The 26,596-nt window shown below is 37.6% G+C and overlaps 2 protein-coding genes across 2 annotated transcripts in view; one reads left to right on the top strand and one right to left on the bottom strand.

Annotated features, from left to right (window-relative positions):
- LOC137617238 (vacuolar protein sorting-associated protein 4-like) overlaps positions 1–7,623 on the bottom strand; it is a 32,487-nt gene extending 24,864 nt beyond the window's left edge. Inside the window, exon 1 of the mRNA XM_068347199.1 lies at positions 7,494–7,623. Within this exon, the coding sequence (XP_068203300.1) occupies positions 7,494–7,517 (24 nt within the window). The 5' untranslated portion in view covers positions 7,518–7,623. The remainder of the gene's footprint in view (positions 1–7,493) is intronic.
- A 13,108-nt stretch (positions 7,624–20,731) lies between these two features.
- On the top strand, positions 20,732–26,203 carry LOC137617682 (uncharacterized). Its single transcript, XM_068347681.1, has one exon. The coding sequence runs from the start codon at positions 20,732–20,734 to the stop codon at positions 26,201–26,203; it is 5,472 nt and encodes a 1,823-aa protein (XP_068203782.1).
- The last annotated feature ends 393 nt before the right edge of the window (positions 26,204–26,596 follow it).

Raw genomic sequence — 26,596 nt, 5'->3', positions numbered from 1 at the left:
GCGCGATGGCGATCAGCATCCGCAGTTGAGGGTCGCGCGATGGCGATCAGCATCCGCAGTTGAGGGTCGCGCGATGGCGATCAGCATCCGCAGTTGAGGGTCGCGCGATGGCGATCAGCATGCGCAGGTGAGCTAGTAGCTGGCGAACCATGTTCCTTCAGAAGTGTTGGAGAACGTTGGCGTGCCGGCTGTAACACACGTGGGCGACCCGGAGATCGCTGGCGAGCTGATGATCGCTGGCGAGCTGATGATCGCTGGCGAGCTGATGATCGCTGGCGAGCTGATGATCGCTGACGAGCTGATGATCGCTGGCGAGCTGATGATCGCTGACGAGCTGATGATCGCTGACGAGCAGAAGGCTACGCGTGGAAGCCTGCGCAAAGAAGAAGTCCTTGACCCCGACCTGAACCGAAGTTCTAGATCGCAAGGGCGAACGTGGGCGCACAGGGCGCGTAACAGGAACCAACAGGAACCGCAGGGATGATCATCTTGAAAGCGCTGACGAACAGGAGAGCGGCTGTGTGCTCACACTGAGCAGGAGCAGGAGAGAACACAGCAGAAGGGCGCGCAGGGAAACCCTGACACGCAAGGGAAGAACCCCCGTGGGGGCAACCCTTTGCCCCGAAGGGATCGTTGTCCGCCGGGAGACTGATGTCCGTCGGGAAGACCGTTGTCCGTCGGGAAGACCGTTGCCCGTCGGAAGACGAGATCAGACTGCTGTCCATCTGCACCAAGGCGGAAGATCGAGAAAAAGGAGTTGTAGGCTGCAAACGGAGATCTAAAAAGGCGCCTCAAGCACCCTTATAGGGAGATGAGAGGCCCTTACGACGAGGCGGACGGTGGGCCTTACGGCGAGGGAGGCCAACAGCAACAGCAACAGGAGAAACCTCCGAAGAGGAGTCTCTATGAGTGTACTCTCTCGCGAACGAAAGAGAAACACTTCGTGGAAGAGACTGGTCAGCCAGTGACCTAAAAGGAGCAATCCTCCGAAGAGGAGCTCCTGCAGTTGCCCAGCCCCTTGAGCGAAACTGCAGGTGCGACCGCTCAGCACCAAGAGCATAGTCGCACGAAAAAAAGGCAAGAGAAGAACCCCCCAAAAGGAGAAAAACTCAAGCCTGGACAGGAAAAACTTCCCTCGGAAGGAAAGTTACCCGCCCAAGGAGGCAAGCCTCCTGAGAGTTCTAAAATGAACTGGAGAGCTGTCCGTCGTCACGGGAGTACTACCAGTAGAAGGAGACACGCCCCTGACGAAAATACAAGGGGTAGGCAGCAACAGCCGAATCCCCAGGACTCAACCAGACAGCTCACACCGTTGCTATATTACAGAAACGAACTAGATCGGTAACTGTAAAAAAAATAAAACAAATAATATTAGTACACATTCATTCCCCCGGGAAGGCTCCGAAGAGGAATGCCGAGGGAAAGGAACAAGAATTACACAACAGGCACGTGCCCTCACAACCACTTACACTCGTGGAAGGAGAGCTGTAACCAAAACAGAATTATAACAATTATAATTATGTAACTATGTAATTATGAAATTTTAAATATGAATGAACACTAAAGAAAGAACGAAAACCCCGAAAGGAATCGTTCTACAAGCTGAAAAACAAAAAACAACTACAATTAGATTCATAACTAATTGAGACAAACGTACGGCGTAGAAACCCCCCCCCACGGAAAGGAAGCTAGGCTACAAGGCCGTAGTAACACGTAGTAAAAGGGTGAACGACCTCAAGAGAGAGAGAGAGAGAAAGACATAAGTCAAACTCGATCGCCACCCATAAAATTACGCCGTGGTGGCCTAACTGCCGAGGCCTCCACGTAGATATCGTACACTACACACACAAATCTGAAAAGGAAACTTACTCATTTCTATACTCAAATATATATACAAACATGAAAACATGTTTACATATATATTGAGTAAATGAAAAGTAAGCGATTAAGTAAAGACAAAACAAACAATGGCTGCCAAGCGAGGACCAAGACAGAGACGTCTGTCACAGTCCGAGCCAAAAGTGAAAGTGAGTATTCACCTGTGTGTGAGGGGGAGGAGGGGTAGCTAGCTACCACTCCCCTACCCCCCCGCTAACTAGCGCGGGGTAATACACCCTCGTTAAATTCTAATGGCTCGCCATTTCAGCTACGCTAAAAGTAATACCCTTTGTAAATAGCGTGGTTTGTATTTCGGTTACGGAACAACTTTTTATTTCAGCTGCTATGTCTAATATCATTCCCTAGCCCTATAGTTATGAAACTAAGTGGGACTGTACTGCTTTTTTAAGGCTCTTGTGTTTTAATTGGTCAACACCAGTATCAATTCAGTAAATATTAATACCACCAACAGGTACAGTACATATTACCTTTTTTGTGTGCAATTAATTTTTGAACTAGGTGTAAAGTAAGACTAAAACAAAATTGTGTGGGGGTTCTTGGAAGCATCTTTATCATCATCATTTTCTTATAGAGGAGGGCACTGACGATAGCCATTAGGGGAAATGGTCGAAAGCTTTTGAAGAAGGAAAATAAAAATAACAGTATTGGGATGATTAAGATTTGAAATTCAGAGAAATTGTGCCTTTACAGGTAGGTTAACTATGGGTACAATGAGTTATGTAATACATACATACTGTACTACCGTACATATTAAGCCCGCTAGCAAGACCAGCTGAAATACGTGTAATATCCACGGGATTACTGTATTGCACTCACAATCAGCATTCAGAGGGCAATAATTGCCTCAGTGTGCCAATCCAAGAGGCTCATACTGCACGTGTTCCATACACGCTCGTACACTATAACGTTTTTTTTTTTTTTTATCTTATCACTCGCTCTTCCCTGCACTATTAATAAACCAACTTGTATAAACCTGATAGCTCATGTTTAATTTCACTTAAATTTTGTGACCTCCTTGCTAGAAAATCCTGGTATTTAAGCTCGATGTCTGTTTAATATAGTTTCGGTGCATTCACCTCATCTCAGTTAGAACCTAACTGCTCGCTCGCACAGGCTCTACAAAATGGGTAGCATCAATCCAGCCCTCCATCACTACAGCAAACACTGCATGTAAGTGTACCATCATGCTTGCAAGAGAAATGACGTGAACTACCTTCATTGCTTCCCATCCGACAAGGAGGGAAAGTTGCCATGTAGTATTTATCATCTAATTTCCATGTCAGTTAAATTGTTTAACAGTGTTATTTCTTCCTTTTATAGTGAATTATTAATTTGTATTCATTTGGAATGTTACCATTACAAGCCTTTAAACATGGAGAATGCATCGAGTGAATTTCCTTTATTTCCTGTGGTTGAATTGTTTTGGCTTATGAGCATTTTGGGTTACAACCTTGCTCCTTGATCTGATTAAAATTGTATACAGAGGTACTCGATGCTCTTACCAAATCACTTTCCTATATTTAATATTTTTTCCAAATTAACAGTTTCATCACAATAATTGCATCAATTTCCCATTTATCCTTATTACTAGGGCATTGAAGCCACTTGCAGTTCAAGAAGTACACAAATTTCCTGCCTGAAAAACCATATTTTGTCAAGAACGAAAACACAGGTTATGACCTAACCTAAGGCTCCCCACTTAACCTAACTTAATTAAGAAGCCATGTCCTTGCCTACCACGGGGGAGGTTATTCATCCCTTGGCAACCTTCATAGGATGCTGTTCCTATACCTTAACCTAAGTATCTTACCCTAATGTTGGGAGTGTGAATCCCAGGTTATCCAATACTGCCTGATTGCCTCAAGTTGTGGCAGAGAAAGTGATCCATGAAAAGGACTAAAATATCTTCTAAGGCTCAATCTTTTTTTCTTTTTTTTTAAAGCAAGTTGTAAACATAACAATAGGAACACCACCACCAATCCTTGGTCTTTGAAATAAGAATAAACAAAATTTCTTGTGGCACTTCCAAATGTTTTTTTCCCTTAACACAGCAATGACCTCAGATCAGCTATATGGAAACAGCCTACCAAAACACAAGAATTGAAAACAATATAAAATTGAAGATGAGTCAGTGCCACAGTGAAGGTAGACGACTTCCCCATCCCAAAATATGTCAAGTGTTAATGAAGGGACTGATTGGTCATTTAGATAAGGATTGCCATGGTGGTCTGGTTCTAATAGGAGAAAATCGGTAATTAAAAATAACTTTTAAAGGGAAATATTTCATTTGCAACAAAAGTTAGGTTTAAGAAAGTGATTCTGAAAACACCGTCTAGAAGTTACGAAACACCGTACTGTATATCCGGGCAGTATTAGTGTTAACATATCTGCTACTGTAATTCTGCGTACCAATTTTTACTGGCTCAGAATATTACAATTTTTATTTCAGCTGCTATGTCTAATATCATTCCCTAGCCCTATAGTTATGAAACTAAGTGGGACTGTACTGCTTTTTTAAGGCTCTTGTGTTTTAATTGGTCAACACCAGTATCAATTCAGTAAATATTAATACCACCAACAGGTACAGTACATATTACCTTTTTTGTGTGCAATTAATTTTTGAACTAGGTGTAAAGTAAGACTAAAACAAAATTGTGTGGGGGTTCTTGGAAGCATCTTTATCATCATCATTTTCTTATAGAGGAGGGCACTGACGATAGCCATTAGGGGAAATGGTCGAAAGCTTTTGAAGAAGGAAAATAAAAATAACAGTATTGGGATGATTAAGATTTGAAATTCAGAGAAATTGTGCCTTTACAGGTAGGTTAACTATGGGTACAATGAGTTATGTAATACATACATACTGTACTACCGTACATATTAAGCCCGCTAGCAAGACCAGCTGAAATACGTGTAATATCCACGGGATTACTGTATTGCACTCACAATCAGCATTCAGAGGGCAATAATTGCCTCAGTGTGCCAATCCAAGAGGCTCATACTGCACGTGTTCCATACACGCTCGTACACTATAACGTTTTTTTTTTTTTTTATCTTATCACTCGCTCTTCCCTGCACTATTAATAAACCAACTTGTATAAACCTGATAGCTCATGTTTAATTTCACTTAAATTTTGTGACCTCCTTGCTAGAAAATCCTGGTATTTAAGCTCGATGTCTGTTTAATATAGTTTCGGTGCATTCACCTCATCTCAGTTAGAACCTAACTGCTCGCTCGCACAGGCTCTACAAAATGGGTAGCATCAATCCAGCCCTCCATCACTACAGCAAACACTGCATGTAAGTGTACCATCATGCTTGCAAGAGAAATGACGTGAACTACCTTCATTGCTTCCCATCCGACAAGGAGGGAAAGTTGCCATGTAGTATTTATCATCTAATTTCCATGTCAGTTAAATTGTTTAACAGTGTTATTTCTTCCTTTTATAGTGAATTATTAATTTGTATTCATTTGGAATGTTACCATTACAAGCCTTTAAACATGGAGAATGCATCGAGTGAATTTCCTTTATTTCCTGTGGTTGAATTGTTTTGGCTTATGAGCATTTTGGGTTACAACCTTGCTCCTTGATCTGATTAAAATTGTATACAGAGGTACTCGATGCTCTTACCAAATCACTTTCCTATATTTAATATTTTTTCCAAATTAACAGTTTCATCACAATAATTGCATCAATTTCCCATTTATCCTTATTACTAGGGCATTGAAGCCACTTGCAGTTCAAGAAGTACACAAATTTCCTGCCTGAAAAACCATATTTTGTCAAGAACGAAAACACAGGTTATGACCTAACCTAAGGCTCCCCACTTAACCTAACTTAATTAAGAAGCCATGTCCTTGCCTACCACGGGGGAGGTTATTCATCCCTTGGCAACCTTCATAGGATGCTGTTCCTATACCTTAACCTAAGTATCTTACCCTAATGTTGGGAGTGTGAATCCCAGGTTATCCAATACTGCCTGATTGCCTCAAGTTGTGGCAGAGAAAGTGATCCATGAAAAGGACTAAAATATCTTCTAAGGCTCAATCTTTTTTTCTTTTTTTTTAAAGCAAGTTGTAAACATAACAATAGGAACACCACCACCAATCCTTGGTCTTTGAAATAAGAATAAACAAAATTTCTTGTGGCACTTCCAAATGTTTTTTCCCTTAACACAGCAATGACCTCAGATCAGCTATATGGAAACAGCCTACCAAAACACAAGAATTGAAAACAATATAAAATTGAAGATGAGTCAGTGCCACAGTGAAGGTAGACGACTTCCCCATCCCAAAATATGTCAAGTGTTAATGAAGGGACTGATTGGTCATTTAGATAAGGATTGCCATGGTGGTCTGGTTCTAATAGGAGAAAATCGGTAATTAAAAATAACTTTTAAAGGGAAATATTTCATTTGCAACAAAAGTTAGGTTTAAGAAAGTGATTCTGAAAACACCGTCTAGAAGTTACGAAACACCGTACTGTATATCCGGGCAGTATTAGTGTTAACATATCTGCTACTGTAATTCTGCGTACCAATTTTTACTGGCTCAGAATATTACAATTTTAGGGGTGTATGTATGACTGTGGCCACCTGTAATATATGTATGACAACAGCCGACTAAGAATACGGCAGTGTAAGAGGGGTCGCAGGGGGGCGTTAGCTCCCCATTAAATAAGTAGGTAATGACACAGCTTGTAGGTTAGGTTAGGGGTGGGGAGTTTACGTTAGTTGGTGTACATTTTTATATGCACGCGGAAGGAACTGGCCGCCGATATACACAGGCTCCCAATTTTGATACCAAAAACTAAATGGTATATACCGTAAAACCTGGGGTGCAGACAAAAGTAAAAGAGCTCCTAATAAATAATTCCAATTCAAACATTTTTACCAAATTAGCATTTTGATGTTAGGCTACCAGATTTTTAGCATGATTTCTATAATTTCATAGTTCATAGAAATATAGTATCACAAGTGAACTGGGACAAATAATGGTCATGTCACAATCATTGACATCGTAACTGAGATACGCTTATATTTATAACCTACCACTAAACGATAGACAAGAATTATACAATTGTGATTTATTCAAGGTTAAACGATATGCAGAGAATTAGCAGTGACAAGGATTTTAGAGGTTAACCTTGAGAATTATTTACGTAAAATTAGTTCGCAAACAGTTCTTTCCTTAAAATAGACCCTAAGGGGGTGTGGCATTAGCAAGTATTTTTGGCTAACCTAACCTGCCTTGGCCAACGATAGCTTACGGCAGTAGAGTCCTCACGTAAGGTAACGTTACGTCATAATAATATTACATTCGTATCGAGAAATCTCAATTTACAATCATCACTCATCCGTGTGTATAAAATGGCACCGCTGACACAATTCTGATAAACCCAAATAAAAATAAAAACAAAAAAATAGAGCAAAAAGATAACAGTCCAGGAATAGCCGAGCGCCCGGACATAGAAGAGACACATTTATATACATTTAACATAATAGTTTTTCATCCTTCTGACAATTCATAACTTCATTGTGATTAATGATTTGATCATGCATAACATTTGAATAATAATTCATTCCACAATCACCTGTAAAGCCGACGACGAAGACATGATTGCTTCTGCCCTTCCTGGTCCTGAATCATTCGTCTTAAAGTATAGACTCAAGAATTCAACAAAAATACTTCGCAACTTAACGCTGATAAAAACAAAAGAACATCGGAATAATACAAAGATGCTCTTCTTGGATGATAAGTTTTCCTTTTATAGGGTGTTTTATTCAACTTTTGAGCTTTTTGTGGTACTTATACTTTTGGTAAACACTGAGTTGTGACAAGAATGACGTCAAAGTCACGAGTAAGCGGGAGCTTTAAAGATAATCCCGTTGGCCAGCTGATAAAGCGTTACAACCTATATTATTATTATTATTATTATTATTATTATTATTATTATTATTATTATTATTATTATTATTATTATTATTATTATTATTATTATCATTAGCTTAGCTATAACTCTAATTGGAAAAACAGAAGTATATAATCTCAAGGGCTCCAACAGTGCAAAATAGCCCAGTAAAGAAAGGAAAGAAATAAACTACAAGAAAGAAGTAAACAATTAGAACAAAATATTTTAAGAACAGTAACATATAATCGATAAAAACGGGGTTATTATAGATACGGGTGGAGAAAACTTTCCTTCTACAAAAGTTTTTTTTCCTATAGAAAAACGCATGTTTTCTTCGAAAATGACACTTCATCGCAAATAAATACTTAGTAAAATGCATATATAGATATAATTTTACCTTAAAAAAAAACTCTAAAAACAAGAGAGAAAAATTTTAGAATAGTATCCCCGATAAAGTGTTACACCCTATAAATGTGGTCATTAAAGGTAAAATGTTAATCATGAAGAAACAATAATGTATTATGTTCGATGAAATACAACCGAGTTTTGTGAAACTGTCCGTAGATGGATGACTGAATGTAGGTGCATTCACAACCTTTGGCCTACCTTCTCACGGATTCAGGTTTGCATTCGAGAGTGTGTTAAATCCTTGTGTGTGTGTGTGTGTGTGTGTGTGTGTGTGTGTGTGTGTGTGTGTGTGTGTGTGTGTGTGAGTGTGTGTGTGTGTGTGTGTGTGTGTTGGCGTAATACCTAGAAATGAATAAAGAATATGTCCATATGTCATATATTAAACTATAATAAAAAAAAACATTTCTGTTTCCTGCCATGAGTTTTTCTGAAATGTTATTTGAGTGGATATAGGAGATACGGCTAAAAGCTCTGAGCTGTAACTATCGAAGTATTTAGAATGTTTAGCCCTCATTACTTGGTGTCCGATAGCTCTCTCTCTCTCTCTCTCTCTCTCTCTCTCTCTCTCTCTCTCTCTCTCTCTCTCTCTCTCTCTCTCTCTCTCTCTCTCTCTCTCTCTTCGGTGTATGTTATTTTAAGTTTTACGAACAACAACGTCAACAGAATCAACCTCTTGAATTAACCTAAGTTACTTCAAACTAATCACGCGCAATTGAATATAATAACAAAACTAGGAGAAAATGCTTGCCTTGAAAACGACCTTAAAAGTTTCGCAAGGCTTGTGCAATCGATATATACTTACTTTACTTTTGAAAATTGTTTTCCTAGTCCTGGCATACACGGACAACTCAGCGCTACACAGGACCTACGGAATTTGTTTGTTGTATACGGTCTTCAAGTATCTAAAGAAACATATAGCGTATATGATTCTTTAATTACTTAAATGATATATACGATAACTAAATCTTAAAGGTCCCGCTGGGCGCAGACCTTTTCCGTGTGTGACAGAACCAGGAAAACTGCCTTGAAAGTAAAAATATAGTCAGCGTAGACTGTCAAATTCATGTTATTGTAGCACTTTGAAAGACATAAAAGTCTAAATTTTTAAAAAGATTTGATATCATCAATCTTTCTGATGTAAAGTGGGAGCTTGTTATGAAGTCTGAGGTTTGCATATTTGAAAACTAGAATCAACAATCGAGGAGCATCTTGGTAACCGTAATTACTCTTACGCTGACACATTTTGTTGGCTGCACGGCCTGTAGCAATTGTCACAAATTTTTTGGATGTCCAGTTCTGATAATCCGATGTTAATGCATATATCTTAAAATTTATTTTAAGTTTAATTATTATTATTATTATTATTATTATTATTACTTGCTAAGCTACAACCCTAGTTGGAAAAGAAGGATGCTATAAGCCCAGGGGCTCCAACAGGGAAAATAGCCCAGTGAGGAAAGGAAAAAAGGAAAATAAAATATTTTAAGAACAGTAACACCAATATAATAAATATCTCCTATTTAAACTTTAACAAACAAGAGGAAGAGAAATTAGATAGAATAGTGTGTCCGAGTGTACCCTCAAGCAAGAGAACTCTAACCTAGGACAGTGGAAGTACATAGTACAGAGGCTATGGCACTACACAAGACTATAGAACAATGCTTTTGATTTTGGAGTGTTGTTCTCCTAGAAGAGCTGCTTACCATAGCTAAAGAGTCTCTTCTACCCTTAGCAAGAGGAAAGTGACCACTGAACAATTACAGTGCAATAACCCCTTGGGTGAAGAAGAATTGTTTGGTAATCTATGTTATCAGGTGTATGAGGACAGGGGAGAATATGTAAAGAATAGACCAGGCTATTCAGTGTATGTGTAGGCAAAGATAAGATGAACCGTGACCAGAGGGACGGATCCAACGTAGCACTGTCTGGCCAGTCAAAAGATGCCGTAACTCTCGAGTGGTAGTATCTCAACGGGTGGCTGGTGGCCTGGCCAACTTACTACTTACAATGTAGTTCAATTAGTAGCATTCAGGGTAATTCTTCCTCTTGATTATATTTTGTAACTTCTTACGTTTTACTTTGGGTAAATTATAATAAACACGAGTTGTAGTAATCCATTTTTTAAATAACAGATATAATCACAAGTTTCTTAACAGAATATACATCCAGATGTTTATTTACAAAAGAAATGTTTCTGAGATGATATTCAGTTATTCTTATATCTATTTAAGCATTTAGAGACAAAAAAAAAGGCTAATAATACACACAGGTTAGGAATCCTATTAGATATCGGGGCCAAATTATCATGAATATTTATTTGTATGTAAACAAAGTTTTTTGGGGCAGTTTTTCGGTTTTAATTGTTCGAATGTCACCCATTCCCAAATACTATTAAGAACGTGGTTTAAATGATCGACTGCATCATCAATATCATTTATGGAAAAGTAAAGTTGTAGCTTGAAGTGTATTTTATATATCTATAATACATTTGATAGACCAACATTATAGATACAAATATGCTAAGCAGCTCTTCTAGGAGAAGGACACTCCAAAATCAAACCATTGTTCTCTAGTCTTGGATAATGCCATAGCCTCTGTACTGTGGTCTTCCACTGTCTTGGGTTAGAGTTCACTTGCTTGAGGGTACACTCGGGCACACTGTTCTATCTAGCTTCTCTTCCTCTTATTTTGTTAAAAGTTTTTATAGTTTATATGGGAAATGTTTATTTTAATGTTACTATTAAAATATTTTATTTTTCCTTATTTCCTTTCCTCACTGGGCTATTTTCCCTTTTGGGGCCCCTGGGCTTATAGCATCCTGCTTTTCCAACTAGGGTTGTAGATAAGCATTTAATAATAATAATAATAATAATAATAATAATAATAATAATAATAATAATAATAACAATAACAATATTAATAGTAATAATAATAATAATAATAATAATAATAATAATAATAATAATAATAGTAATAATAGTATTTGGTCTGGTACACTCTTTTATCACTCCTTTTCTTCATGGTTCATACGAAAAATAAGAATTTCCAATTCGTACATTATAGTTTCTGTCAATCAAGTAGTCTTTTATGCACTCAAAATATTCATCACTAAAACTAATGTAACGTAAATTACCTAATTCATGCACAAGTGTGTCAAAAGCTGCAATGAGATCAAATAAAACCGTAATGCCACAATTTCCCTCATCAATCATTTCCAGCAAATCGTTTACAACAGAACACACAGCTGTCTCCACAGAATATGATTGTATGTTTGCTAGCACTCAGTCGTTCAAGAATTACATAATATATTTCAACATGAAAGATAGATTCAAAATATATATGTATGTACTCGAGTCCTGATTATTGAGAGCGCCTTTTAAAGATAGTGTAACTATAGGCACTTTCTCATATTTAGGATACTTACACTCCCTAGTACTAGTATTTAGTATTTTTGAAATAACATCCGCATGTTGTTTATCCTCCTCATGGATTTTCTAATGCGTAGAACAGGTACAGATAGGGGAGAAGGATTGGACTGGATTGGTGATAGGAAATTAGTTGACCTCGAGTATGCTGATGATGCTGTTTTTATTAGAAGAGTAGGCCTACCACTGGATTTACCATGCTTGCTCACCAGAATGCATAAAATATCACAGGAGAATGGGCTCAAGATAAATAAAAGAAAGACAGAGATGGTGAGAACGGAATTTGCAATGGAAGATGAAATATCATTGGAAGGAGAAAGGATTGATGAGGAAGAATCATTTAAGTATTTAGAAACTATGATCTCCAATATAGGGTCTTTAGAATTAGAGTTTAATGAAATATTGAAAAAAGCAATTCATAACAATGGCAAGGTTAAGTAAAATTTGGAAATCAAATTGCCTGAAATTACATATGAAAATCAGACTATATATCAGTTTAGTGAGATCGGTATTCCTGTATGGACATTGGTCATGGTATGACAATGAAACAATCTCCAACAGATTTAGTAGATTTAAGAACAAAGCCCTCAGAAGGATATTGGGAGTTAAATAACAGGACAGGATTAGAAATGAAACTGTAAGAGAGATTACTCGACTGGCATATGTGGATGAAATCATGGCGAGGGGCATGCTCTTTGCACTCCCTAAGAAATATTAATTCACCAAACGTTTAACTGGGCTCCACAAGGCACCAGAAGAGTTGGAAGACCCAGGCCTACATGACTGAGGACTATGAATCGTGAAGTAGGAGATGACAAATGGAGAAGTATTGAATTAAAAGCACAAGATAGAGACGACTAGTGAAATCTAACCATGACCCTTTGCTTCCATGGGTGTAGATAATGATTACTTCAAATTGGTTTATTTACCACCTTAATCGTCATGATAACACCATAATTTGTTACACTGCTAGCATGGGAGGTTATATTAATACGATTAATGATAGAAAACTGATGAGAGCAGGAGCATTCTCAAAGTATTTCTGATCAATCGTAAAAATTGGCAAGTCTGGTAAGTGTGGGCGTATTGTTTAGACTGATCAATACGTTATAGGTAGCCCAGAAATATCTTGCATAACAAATTCATAAGAGGTCTAGCAAATCCACTTTGCTAGCTCTTCCCTTGCACTTACATTGCACTTTAGTATCGTGTGAATTTTCCACGTTACTCATTTGAGCACCGTAGATTGCAAGTCAATGTTATTATATGATTCTATGATTGCATCATAGAATGGTTAAGAATTGTATGAGATATACAAGAAAACACAAATAAACATTAAACGATTAAGGAAAGGTTTTGTCTCTGCAAATTAATGGTGTTGAAAAGTCATAAAAAAAATCATAAGAAATAGGGTGCACTTCGATACAGACTTTAAAGACAGATATGCTTAACAGATATTTCATGAAGAATTCTTTAAGTAAACGTAGATCAGGTTACCATTCTCACATCCCCTCTCCCATAATTACCAGGCCCGCTGCATCAATGTAATTTTTATATATGCATTTTACCATTTGCCTCGCATTTACCCGTTTCCCACAATTCTGCCTCCTTTTGCAGAAATGTGGGGTTGAGCTTCTGTTAAAGGTGACCTCCTGTATGTTGCATTTCCTAGTTTTCAAGACCCCAGATTTGATTGATTATGGAATCTATTTGGATGTTTACAGGTTTAAAAGGCCGCTCATGAATGAGCAGAGGCAAGGGACAATGCCATTGACCTATCAATAGGGCAATTCCCTAGAGACTGACCATATATACATATGATCAGCCCCCAAACCCCTCCCCACCCAAGCTAGGACTAAAGAGGGACAGGCAATGACTGCTTATGACTCAGCAGATAGACATATAGGCTCCCCCAAACCCCAATCCTTAGCTCACAAGGTTCGTGAGGTTGCAGCGACCAAAGGAACTAACGAATTTGAGTGGGACTCGAACCCCAGTCCGGCGTTCACTAGTCAGGGACGTTAACACATCGGCCACTACAACCCTGCTATTTTGGGAAGCTTCGGGTGATATGATGTGATGAATATGATAAGAGTGGATTAGGAACGTTTGGATATTACTAAAACACACTAGAAAGTTTCTCGTGTTTGTGTCAGTCAGTGGATTTAAGAGAATTGGTGCAATATGCGCAGATATTTATATTGTCCCTTTTAGATAGTTGTCATAATAATGTCGTTGACAGCAATTCTGCTAGACTTTATTAGCTGTGTATTAAAAGTATACTATGGTCACAATTGGATACCTGCACGGAACTAGAATAGTGCGTAGAACAGTAGTAGGTTGGCCAAGGCACCAGCCGCCCGTTGAAATACTACCGCCAGAGAGTTATGGGGTCCTTTGACTGGCCAGACAGTACTACGTTGGATCCTTCTCTTTGGTTCGGTTCTTTCTCTTTGCCTACACATACGCCGAATAGTCTGGCCTATTCTTAACAGATTCTCCTCTGTCCTCACACACCTGACAACACTGAGGTTACTAAACAATTCTTCTTCGCTCAAGGGGTTAACTACTGCACTGTATTTGTTCTGTGGCTACTTTCCTCTTAGTAAGGGTAGAAGAGACTCTTTAGCTATGGTAAGCAGCTCTTCTAGGAGAAGGACACTCCAAAATCAAACCATTGTTCTCTAGTCTTGGGTAGTGCCATAGCCTCTGTACCATGGTCTTCCACTGTCTTGGGTTAGAGTTCTCTTGCTTGAGGGTACAATCAGGCACACTATTCTATTTAATTTCTCTTCCTCTTGTTTTGTTAAAGTTTTCATATTTTATATAGGAAATATTTATTTTAATGTTACTCTTCTTAAAATATTTCATTTTTCCTTCTTTCCTTTCCTTACTGGGCTATTTTCCCTGTTGGGGCCCCTGGGCTTATAGCATTTTGCTTTTCCAGCTAGGGTTGTAGCTTAGCAAATAATAATAATAATAATAATAATAATAATAATATGATTTATATATATACAGCAACTACAAATGCAGCCATTGTAGTATGTATATACTTTTAAGTGTAACAGTTATCATAAATAGAAATGCACTACATTTCTATTTGGCAAACGTTTGCATGGTTATCATAGATTTGCGAATATTTTTTGTTCTCACTGCAAAATTTAGACATTTTCAGTTTAAGGAAAAATCCGTAACTGGATTTTGAGTATCTATTTTAATACTTTGTTTTGGAATATACTAAAATATAATAAACCAATTTATATTAGAAATGATAAGAAAATAAATATCAAACAATCAAACTGACCGTGCACAGACTAAAACTAGAGCGGGTACTCAGTAGATAGCATACCCCCTCTCCTATATCATGTTGTATATCAAAAGATTGGCGATGAAATTATGCACATTTTGGCACTAGTTTCATGCAAATCAGATGAAAATTGATCACGATATGGCAAAAAGACGTTTTTCACCTTTTCGTGACATTGGCCTTGACTCTTGGCCCAATCACTCCCAAAATCTAATAAAATTGTTCTTGGCCAATCATCCCACCAAATTTTATGAAATTTGGTCAAATAGTTTTTGAGTTATGCGAATCCTAAACACATAGACAGACACAAACAAATAAACATAATCTTCGCAACGAAGTTGGCGAAGGTAGAAATGCACTCATAAGCAAATTTTCTTTAAAACCGAATCCGAAAACAATTTCAAATGTTTTCCTTGTTTTGAATTCTCAATATTTAACATATATGGCATCAACTTGTATTTCATTTGACATTTACTGAAGCTTTGCAAAGAGAAGTTTAATTTAAATGTCTGGTAATATCTATGAAATATTTATCCACGAAAAAGTATGTTCCTGTAACGCTAACTAATCACCTGAATTTTTTGATAATATTGCTTTGTTTACTTTAATAAATTCCAATAAATTGCAACTATTTACTTTTAAAATGACGTAAAAAATGATTTTGCTTTATGGACACTATCAACATAAACCATTCAAAATGAAACATTCCTTAGCATTTATCATGTCAGTAACCGATGTATGCACATTTTATAAAGTAAGATACTTTATAATGACCACAAACTATTATAAAAACAAGTTCATGAAATTTTAGCAGCAAACTTTCATAGTAAAAGTCAAAAACTTTATTTCGTATTAAGTAGCCGGAAATTGTATGGAACAAATGAAAGATCATTAATTGAAACTAAATCAAAATTAACCATATATTAAACTAAATTTGTATAAATGTGGAATAAAATCCATTCGCAAGAAAAGTAAAACCTATGACCTAGTCTCTGCCCAACGGCTCCATCAGAGAGCATAAGACAAATGCCACAGGTGTTTAAGAAACATGAAAGGTTTCCCGTTACCGTCAGAAATAGCGTCAAGAGACACAGCTAAGAACTTTACTCTTGAACCAGGCACTTTGTGCATCCATCTTACAACTCCTAAAGACAAAGCCTGATGTTATTAAAAAAATAGTAGGCCTAGTCGTATGAATTGATAGGATGAATACTGTATTAACAAGCAGTATAGCTACTGTATGTATGATAAAGGGGGACACGCCTTATACAAGCCAAGGTCTATAGTGCAGGTTATAACGCAGAGAGGCATTGTAGGTCTAGGTCAATGGATCGAAGCAGCCTATTTATCTTCAATATGATGACTCAGATATGTATATTTTACTAGATTTCATCTAGATAGTGGAAGCCGTACGGTATCAAATAATATATATAGTACATGATCTATATCCTACTAATCTCCGTCTATGGAAAACAATTGTTATAAATCCCGTCGAAACTAAGTTTGTCCTTTGAACATCCATAGACAAAACTCCCCCAAGTTTTTTGTCTTTGCAGATATTCCAAACGTGATTAAACTAATTAGAAACAATCTTCTATGGATATATTCTATGAAATGGTGACGTAGTTTCTGGTGAATGTATTGTGAAATGACAGTGGAAAAAAAGACGGGTTATTCTATAAGATAAGTAATATTTACTTTACTGTGGCAAGAAAACAAAGAAAACGAGTTAAGTATGCTACATAGCTTTTGTCTAAGAGTTGTGTAAGACTACAGAGGATTGTTAGCGAGCAAAAACTGGAACACAATGGTCAAGTCTCTTTCCTTTGTTGATCAGAAGATAAGCTAGAACGCTTTGCATCTACGTATTTTGAACAACAGCTGATGTCAAATATGCAAGTGAAATATATCTAGATCATTCCACAGCTTTCATAGGGGAAAGTTTTTGTCTTGTAAATTACTCATAGCAGTGTTTGAAATGTTAAGCACAATCTTCAACTTCATTTAATATTCACTCGAATTGTTTTTGTTTTTTTCACCCGGTGCCTGCTCATTTTGTATACCGGCTGAAGAAGATAATATGGCGGAAAAGAGATTACTTTGCTAAGTTTTTTAATGTAAGCCAAATTAAGAATGCTGGGATTCATATTTTGTTTAAAAGGCGTCTTGTGTAACCGAAACTAAATCAGAATCATATGATCACGAACTTGCACGAGAAATTTAGTTTAACTATTCTTCTGTTTAAAGATAATGATGGATTTGGACATGGAAGGCAAGGAGGATAATGTGACCGTGAACTGGCATGAAAATTGCAATAACTAGAAAATATAAATGTACTGCAATTAACTAACAATTACGTAGAAAAATACTCCTTGCAGTTTTAATTGTGGCTACATTACAAAAAGACGTCTTTAGTTAAATATTTCTAGTCGTCTAAGGGGTTCTATAATGTGGATTTAACAATAAACGAGAAATATGCGGCGTGAAGTGCTAAATGCCTTGGAATGTATACGATAAAATTAATTACAAAAGGTCATGTAGAGAATAGGATTCCCCAGCAGTATAGGACTAGAAAAGCAGCCCTTAAAGTAAAGTAAAGTGTGTAGGATATGTTTCAGGGAGCTATGTAACGTCAAGTAAGTCATAAACTGAAATAGCTTCCAAAGATTTAAGTTAGTGTTATTTATTATCTTTTTAGCAAGATTATTCATCGTCTTTAGTATGAGGTACCCAGATCAAATTATCAGACAAAACAGAAAGAAGAGCCTTAGTTCACTCACTGATGTTGAATGTAGAGGAATATTGAGGGAAAAGATGAAAATAATGACAGAGGTTACATATTATGCTTATAAAACTGTATATAATTGTACAAAATATCTTACGTGAAACTGATAAGTAATAAAGAAATCTATGATATAAAATTGACCCTATCTCCTCAATATAAAGCTATATTTTTCCAGGATCTCTCTCTCTCTCTCTCTCTCTCTCTCTCTCTCTCTCTCTCTCTCTCTCTCTCTCTCTCTCTCTCTCTCTCTCTCTCAGTTCATTTCTTTATTTCTCTTAGTGTTTCTTTATAGATAATATCTTCGATAAAATAATCTTCCTTCACTATTTCCTGATATCTGATTCCTTCTCATTGTAGCTACTGTATATAGGTAGATGGTAACCCGCTTGCCTGCGTGTGACGTCACTGCGCAGACTAGGCTATATGTGTCACCACACAGATTGACCTTTCATACTTAGATTAAGGCAATACTCAGTTGCTCAAGCTCACCCATTTAAAAGAGAATATACCGTCATCCTTAGGTATGATTCACGTTATCGGTCAGCTCTCGCTCCAGTCTCGCTCCAGTCATGATAGAAAAAAATAATTTTTACTATAACAGGGTAATGTTCACTGCGTAAATACATTTCCTAGTATCATTGAACAATATTCCTATACAATTATGCTTTTTCACTATATCTATAATTTTGACAAGACTCTGGTTGGACCGAAAGTGTGAACACCCCGGTACCTAGACCGAACCGAGACTGGAGAGTGACCGGACCGGACCGATAGCGTGAATCAACCCCTAGTGTGAAGAATTCTTCTCACAACAATTTAATATAATGTTTTGTGTATTCCTCTGTATAACTATAATCTACCTCTTAGCGTAAGGTTGTTATTATTGCATGCTTTTTAAGAATTATTGGCTGATTATTATTGGGAAGTGTCGTTTATAAGGTAAATGACAAACGAAATTATGTTATTGCAGTTGTCTTTATTCATGAGACCAAAATTTGCATGTTTTCATATTTTGTAGAAATATGTTCGTTCTTTTGCATGTTATGATAAGAGTTAAAAGAACCACATCTAACTCGAGAATGACACTCTTACATTAATTGATTATTTGTGTGTACTATGATTTTAGCATGTAGTGTTTGGAGTGCGATTAAGCACAGCGAAATGGTTTTACATAACAGTAACGCTCAGATACAGTAATTGAATTCATATGTTGTACTATGTGCCGTAGTAGTTGAGAACGTAATAATACCTTGATTAATGCCTCTCCATTAGAGGATTAGGAGAGTAGAACTTGTAAGTGTAATATCTTGTTTTGCCTTGCTCCAGAGTACCCATTAGGAGAGGTCAAGGGTCAGAAGACCAACAAGGATGATTTGTTCGCACATTTAGATCACCCTTTTTACGCCCCTGCTTAGGTGTGTGTGCGTATGTATGTGCACTATATGGTTATGACGTTGATCATGATTGAATTTGTCACACACCACCAACCAGTTAATTATGTTTAAAGAATATGTTTGAGATTGCACACTATGTGTCTTGAATTTATTTTTGACATCAATCTTTGAATTTACTAAAAGGTTTTTTGTGTTAATGTAAATCTTGTAAGCAGTCTTGTATCTATTGTAATTGTATAACTTGTCTCTTTTCCTCGTATAAAACACGAATGCACGACGAAGGAGACAGCTTTTGCTCATGAGCCTCAGGGCTCAAACTTGAGCCGATCTGTTATCGTGTTGTCGAGGTGGTGGTTGTGTGTGTGTGTGTGTATAAGATCGTAAGTAGTGATCTACTCTTACTTTTGGGACTTGTCGTAATTTTGTGAAGTGCCATTGACTTGTAAACCCCCTTGAGTTTGTCTTTGCTTAATCACGCATTTATGTTCAACTTTTAGTTATTAAACTAATTGACTGTAAAGTAACAAGTGCGTTTCGATATCCTTTATTGATTTATGGTTTAATGTACAGTTGGTAATTAAGAATTGATCTGATACTTATTTAACATCAAGGTGTTCATATTAAGAATTTTGTACTTATAGAAAACGAGACTACAAACTGCGGTCCTCTAAGGTCGGAAAGTCTACCCGTGAGTACTCGCGATAGAGAGAGAGGGAAAAGTAAAAACTTGTGTCTCGTTGTACTTTGTTGAAACTTATGATTTGAGTTCCTGTTAACAATGACAGCTCAGTAAGTGAAAGGACTTAGTGTAGCCCTATTGTTGAGAGTTATATGACTGTGGTGCTTTTGAATATCGGTTACACTAATAATTAAGTTTATTGGAGAGAGAAATCTCTCGTTATTCCTGAGAAGCCGTAAAGGGAATAGTGACAGTTGTTACGAAAAGACATTTGTGGCGGCTTTTGAGTCAGTAACAACTTTAAGTATACAGTCCACTTTTTATCCATCATATTTTTCACCACACTTTTTTCCCTTTTTTGGTCCTTCGAACCGGATGATTTCACGCAGATTAATTACGCTGAATTACGCGTGTAAGGATCAATGTAAGATTATTAGTTACCGATGTTTTTAGTACTCAGAATACTGAACACATAATTTTGATTTTTGTAATTTAGAATCAGATCGATCTTTATCAGACTTGTTTGACGAATCTTTTAAGCATTTGTCCCCTTATGAAGAGTTTATTTTGGCACATAGTTTTCTGAGTTACCACACACACACCTACACGACATCCCGAAATAACAGGTCGGCAACCAGGTGAGTGTCATTCTCATTTTGTTTTGAAGTAGATGTGGTTCATGTCACGAGAAAGTACTCAGGTGTAACGAGACGACGGGTAATTTTTCCGTCTCATTGCAAATTGAATTTTTTATGAATTCTCAATTATTTTTGTAGAACTTAGTTGTTGACTTTAGTGTTTGCCTTTGTGCGTTTATGTAGCAAGCAGTGTTGTCTACTCTGACGTTTTGAAGATTTACCTTGTCATTATTGACATTATTATTGAGTTTTGTAAGTGATTTTGAATTGAATATTTTATCACGATGTCTGCAGACGATTGTAGTCACGCATTCATTTTGTATGATAATGCTATAAGACAAGTTGAACGACTTTTGAGTGAGGTACCAAATTTCGGACAGTCTTCTACTAAGAGCATACAGCTACAGGTAGCGGCACTTAACGAAGCTTCCTATGTGTTACGGTCAACCGCTAATGAATACTATAAAGAGCTTAACGGACAGGTTTTAATGGACACTGTAGCCAGAACTGAGAATTTCCTCACTTGCGCTCGACACTCAGCAGTTGAACTTACCAATAGGGAAGAGGAGCCTCCTCCTGTTATTCCACAACCAGCGATGCCTAAAATTCCTATACCTGAGTTCGACGGAAAGGTTGAACAATGGCTTCCCTTTTGGACTATCTTTAAAGCAGTTGTTCATGATAGGAAAGATATGAACGATGTCGTAAAGTTTACTATGCTAAATGGTTATCTTAGAGGTAGGGCACGTGAAGCCATTGCGGGTTTAGCTATAACTCCGGCTAATTATGCCGTGGCATTAGACCAACTTCAAGACCGTTTTTCCAATGCTGCGAAATTAGAACAGAGTTTAAGGAGACGGTTGTTGGATTTACCACGTCCGCAACATGACGCAGATCAGCTGACCGATTTCCTTAATGCATGGAATAATGTCTCTCAACAGTTAGTTACTTTAACAGGTCAACCCGGTGGTGATCCTTATGAGAAGGAAATTGTAATCCGTTGCTTATCAGCCAAAACCAAGAAATACTTGTATCATACGTATCGTAGTAACATTCTTAGTATTGATGAAGTGAGAGACGGTATCAAAATGTTAATAGCGATTCTAGGTGGAGATGAGACGTGTGATCCTCCCTCAGGGTCATCAAATTCTGTTAAGGGCAGCCCTTATCGCAACAAAGGTCCGAAAAACGAACATAAGACTCATTCGCCTAATAGTGCTTTCAGAACTAATGTACAAGCCACTCCTAAGAAACACACTTTGTGTTGTTTTTGTCAAGGCGAACACAGCGGCAAGCTCTGTACGAAATATGCCACATTAGATTCTAGAAGAGCGCGCATTTATGAACTGCAATTATGTTTTGGTTGTTTGAGAAAGGGCCATCGTTCATTTGAGTGTACTAGTAGGTCCAATTGTTTTAACTGTAACGGTAAACATCACACATTCCTATGTGTCAGATTGATGCCTAATCCTACTAGTGTTAACGTAAATTCGTCTAGGAAACAATCAGGAACTAGATCAGATCCTAGTAGAGTGGATAATAACTCTGAAGTAACTGTTCAATCACAAACTAGTTCGAACACTACTCAGCAAGCGGCTACCGCTAGTAATCATGGTAATCCTCAGAATAATGCTAATAGTAATCGAGTAACTGTTAACAGTATTGTATCCCTTCGACCGACAGCCTTACCCACAGCAACATTTCATTTGACTAATGGAGAGAATCAACTCTCGGTTCGAGCATTTCTAGACAGCGGATCCCAAAGAACATTTATTAATCCAGAGGTTGTTGAGCAATTGAACTTAGTACCGATAAAACGAGTGGGACTAACATTAATTCCATTTGGAGATAAGGTTGAAACTAAACTGTTTGATGTAGTACGAGTAAAGGTTCAAACGGGTACTAAACGTATTAAGTTAAATGCAGTTGTTTGTGATCATGTTAATACTTCCATATATACCCCTGGACTACATAAAGTATATCTGCGATTGCAAGAACGAGGTGTTAAATTAGCAGATATGGATATTGAATCAGATACTCTAAGTAACATAGGATTGATTGCTGGTGCTGATTATTATAATGCATTTGTATATTGTCAATCCAGTTATGATGATATAGGTGTGATTAATAGTACTGCTGGTGCTGTTATTTTTGGTCCCATGCCAAAATGGGCATGTAATGTTATCAGTGTTGAATCAAGTATGAAATCTTTAATAAGTACGCAGAGCATAGTTTGTTCAAAAATCTCTGCGCCTGTGAATCCCCTTGATGATGATGATATTTCTAGATTATGGTCATTAGATGCAATTGGCATTGGTGATGATGCACGTACTTATAGCGATCAAGCAACGATCGAACATTTCAGTGAGACTATTGTGAAGGATGGTAACAAATATACTGTTGATTTGCCATTTAGGAATGATGCCAGGCCCCCTACAGGTTATAGGAAGGCATTGGGTCAATTATATTCACTTAAGAAAGCCTTTCAGTCTAAACCAGAATTGTTTGATCAATATCAATCCGTTTTAGACGAGTATGTCAAGTTAGGATTTATTGAGGAAATAGAAGTTGAGGATGACTCTTTTCATCCAATTGATGGCATTAACCATTATTTACCTCACCATCCAGTTTTTAAGGAATCTGCTACGACTCCGATTAGGATAGTTTTTAATGCAAGCAGTAAGGAGTCACAACAAGCCAAGTCCCTTAATGATTGTTTGCATGCTGGACCTAATCTGGCAATGAAACTGACGGATATGCTAGTAGAATTTCGTCAGAATAAATATGCAGTAGTAGCGGACATAAGTAAGGCTTTCCTTAGAATAGGAATTAATGAAAGCCACAGGGATTTCACAAGATTCTTATGGTTTGCTGATAGAGAGTTTAAGCATGTTAAGAATTTTAGATTTAAGGTCTTATTGTTTGGAGCTACTTGCTCACCCTTTTTGCTGAATCAGACAATACAGCACCATTTGAAGAATCACTCAGATCCCATCGCAAGTTCAGTAATGAAGTCCTTTTATGTGGATAACTTCATGAAAACTTATGAGAATTGTGATGATTTAGAACTCGAGAGTCATAAAGTAAATCAAATTATGTTGGGAGCCAATATGCCCTTGGGGGAATGGGCAAGTAATTTGAGCTCATTTAATGATAGACATACACCTGATACTGTGGATTTGAACGCAGTAAAACTACTTGGTCTTCTGTGGGACACCAGTGATGATTCATTAAGAGTAAAAGTCCCCATTCAGATTGTTACCTATCTCAGTAATTTGGGAAATATTTGTACCTTGACGAAGAGAAAGGTTGTGTCTCTCCTTTCAACCATCTTTGATCCTTTAGGAGTGTTAAATCCTGTGACAATTAAGGGGAAACTATTTGTAAAGAAGTTATGGGAACTAAAAACTACTTGGGATGGCGATCTGAGGATTGATTTGAAGAAGGAGTTTGACGAATTATTAGGCCAACTCAAAACCACTGAGGAGATCAGAGTCCCTAGATCTTGCTTTGAGGAAGGAAGTTTTAACTTGCATGTGTTTGTTGATGCCTCTCAGGTGGCTTATAGTGCCTGCGCATATGTTGTTAGCAGTAAACAAACGAGTCATTTGCTAATTAGCAAGTCTCGAGTGGCCCCGAGCCCTCCGCTCACTATTCCCCGCCAAGAATTACTTGCTTTAACTGTAGGCACACGCCTAGCTGTTCATTTGTTAGAGATTTTTGGGGATAAGATTTCAGATTGTACTGTTTGGAGTGATTCCAAGGTTGCTTTGAGTTGGGTTTTTTATGAAAGATCCAAGGAAGTCTTTGTAATTAATAGAGTAAAGGTAATCAAGGACTTGAAATCCAATTATAACATCAGACTGTTTTATGTATGTACCGAGGAAAATCCTGCTGATTTGGTTACACGAGGTATTTCAATGTCTCTTTTGGGTAAGTCAGTTTTGTGGTTTCATGGTCCCACCTGGATCATTGACCAAAATAAATTCCCAGAACAAGAAGATGTAGTTTTCAGAGAATTGGTTAACGTAAATGAAATACTAGCAGAACCAAGTTTGAGAGTTCCCGATGATGATGTGATTACGTTTAATTGTGCAGAATTCTCTTCATTGAAACATGCATTGAGAATTGTAGGCAGATTAATTAGGTTTGGAAGAAGAATATTTCCTGAGAAATTCCAGGAAAGTAATAATCTACTTGTGCTAATCAGGATTATGCAACGTCAAGCATTCCCAACACTGTATCATGCATTGAACAATGGGTTACAAGAACATCCTAGTGTTCCCTCTGAGTTAAGGAATCTTATCAGACAGTTAGGTCTTTATGTAGATGAAAGTGGTGTCATTAGGTGTCAAGGAAGAATTCAAAATGCAGATTTGTCAGTATCTGCTAAACATCCAGTGTATGTCGCCAGTCGACACCCCTTATGGCCACTTATAGTGATACATTACCACGTACTTAACCTACACTGCAACACAAATACATTAGTAATCATTCTACGACAGCAGTTCTGGGCAGGGAAAATTCGCCAATCCGTGAAGAAGATTCTGAAAGCATGTCTTCTGTGTAAGAAGGTGCAGAATCAACCCCTAAGTGTACCAGGATTTCCCCCCTTACCACCAGAGCGAGTGAAACATGCAGTGCCATTTTCCTGTGTTGGCGTGGACTATACAGGAAACATTAATGTATCTGAGAGTGAAGCTGAAAATGAGAAAGCGTATGTCTTGTTATTTACGTGCGCTACTTCAAGAGCAGTTGCCTTGTATGTGTGCAAGTCCATGAATGCGCAAGAATTCATTCTGGTCTTTAGGCAATTCGCAGCCAAACACGGACTTCCAAGGCTCTTAATAAGTGACAATGCACCGAACTTTGTTGCAGCTAGCAAGTTTTTGAGAGATATCAGTGAAGAGCCAGAGGTAAGGAATTACCTTACCGACAGTAATTTAGAGTGGAAATTCATTACTCCCAGAGCCCCATGGAAAGGAGGGTTCTACGAGAGACTGATCGGGGTAGTGAAAAGCTGTTTGCAAAAGGCCTTGTTTAGGAAAAGGATCTCATTCACAGAACTCAACACCATCGTAGCTGAAGCTGAAAACATCGTCAATAACAGGCCCCTAACATATGTCAATGAAGATAACGCTGATGACGCACTCACTCCTGCAAAACTCCTATACGGCAGAAATATTGCAATAGCTCCTCCCTTGAACAAACTCGTCGACTTACCTTACAATGAGAACGTCGATTTGAAGGAGAACTATGCCAAATTGTGTGAAACAATAAGGAAGTTTGAGAAATTATGGCTACACGATTATATGTCTTCTCTTAGGGAAAGACACAGGAACGTCGAGTCTTCAAATATCTGTCCTTTAAATGTAGGAGATTTGGTTCTTATAGTTAATGAGAATTGTAAGAGACACAAGTACCCTTTAGGAATCATCAAGCAACTCCATGCAGGACCTGATGATGTTATAAGGACTGTTGAGATAAAAACAGCAAGCGGGAATTTTGTGAGACCACTGAATCATGTCATTCCACTTGAATGTAATGTGAATGAGAGATCGACAACAGACAACCAAGAAGATGAAAAAGGTGAGGCCGAACCCCAGGACATTCGAGGTGAGTCGGAGAGTACCACGAAGGATGACTTGAGAGAAGCTCCACCATTGCAGATGAGGCTTGATCGGCGGCCTAGGAGAAGAGCTGCTGTTAAAGCCGATGAACAAAGGAAACAGCTGATTCGAGATGGAACTTTGTGAAAACCCAATGAATTTGTTGTAAGGCTCTTCCCTTTCTTTTGCGGGGGAGGGTGTGAAGAATTCTTCTCACAACAATTTAATATAATGTTTTGTGTATTCCTCTGTATAACTATAATCTACCTCTTAGCGTAAGGTTGTTATTATTGCATGCTTTTTAAGAATTATTGGCTGATTATTATTGGGAAGTGTCGTTTATAAGGTAAATGACAAACGAAATTATGTTATTGCAGTTGTCTTTATTCATGAGACCAAAATTTGCATGTTTTCATATTTTGTAGAAATATGTTCGTTCTTTTGCATGTTATGATAAGAGTTAAAAGAACCACATCTAACTCGAGAATGACACTCTTACATTAATTGATTATTTGTGTGTACTATGATTTTAGCATGTAG

This window comes from Palaemon carinicauda, chromosome 23 (assembly GCF_036898095.1).
Source record: "Palaemon carinicauda isolate YSFRI2023 chromosome 23, ASM3689809v2, whole genome shotgun sequence".
NCBI lineage: Eukaryota > Metazoa > Arthropoda > Malacostraca > Decapoda > Palaemonidae > Palaemon > Palaemon carinicauda.
Note: the sequence above shows the minus strand (reverse complement) of the source record. Positions and strands in the feature narration are given on the sequence as shown.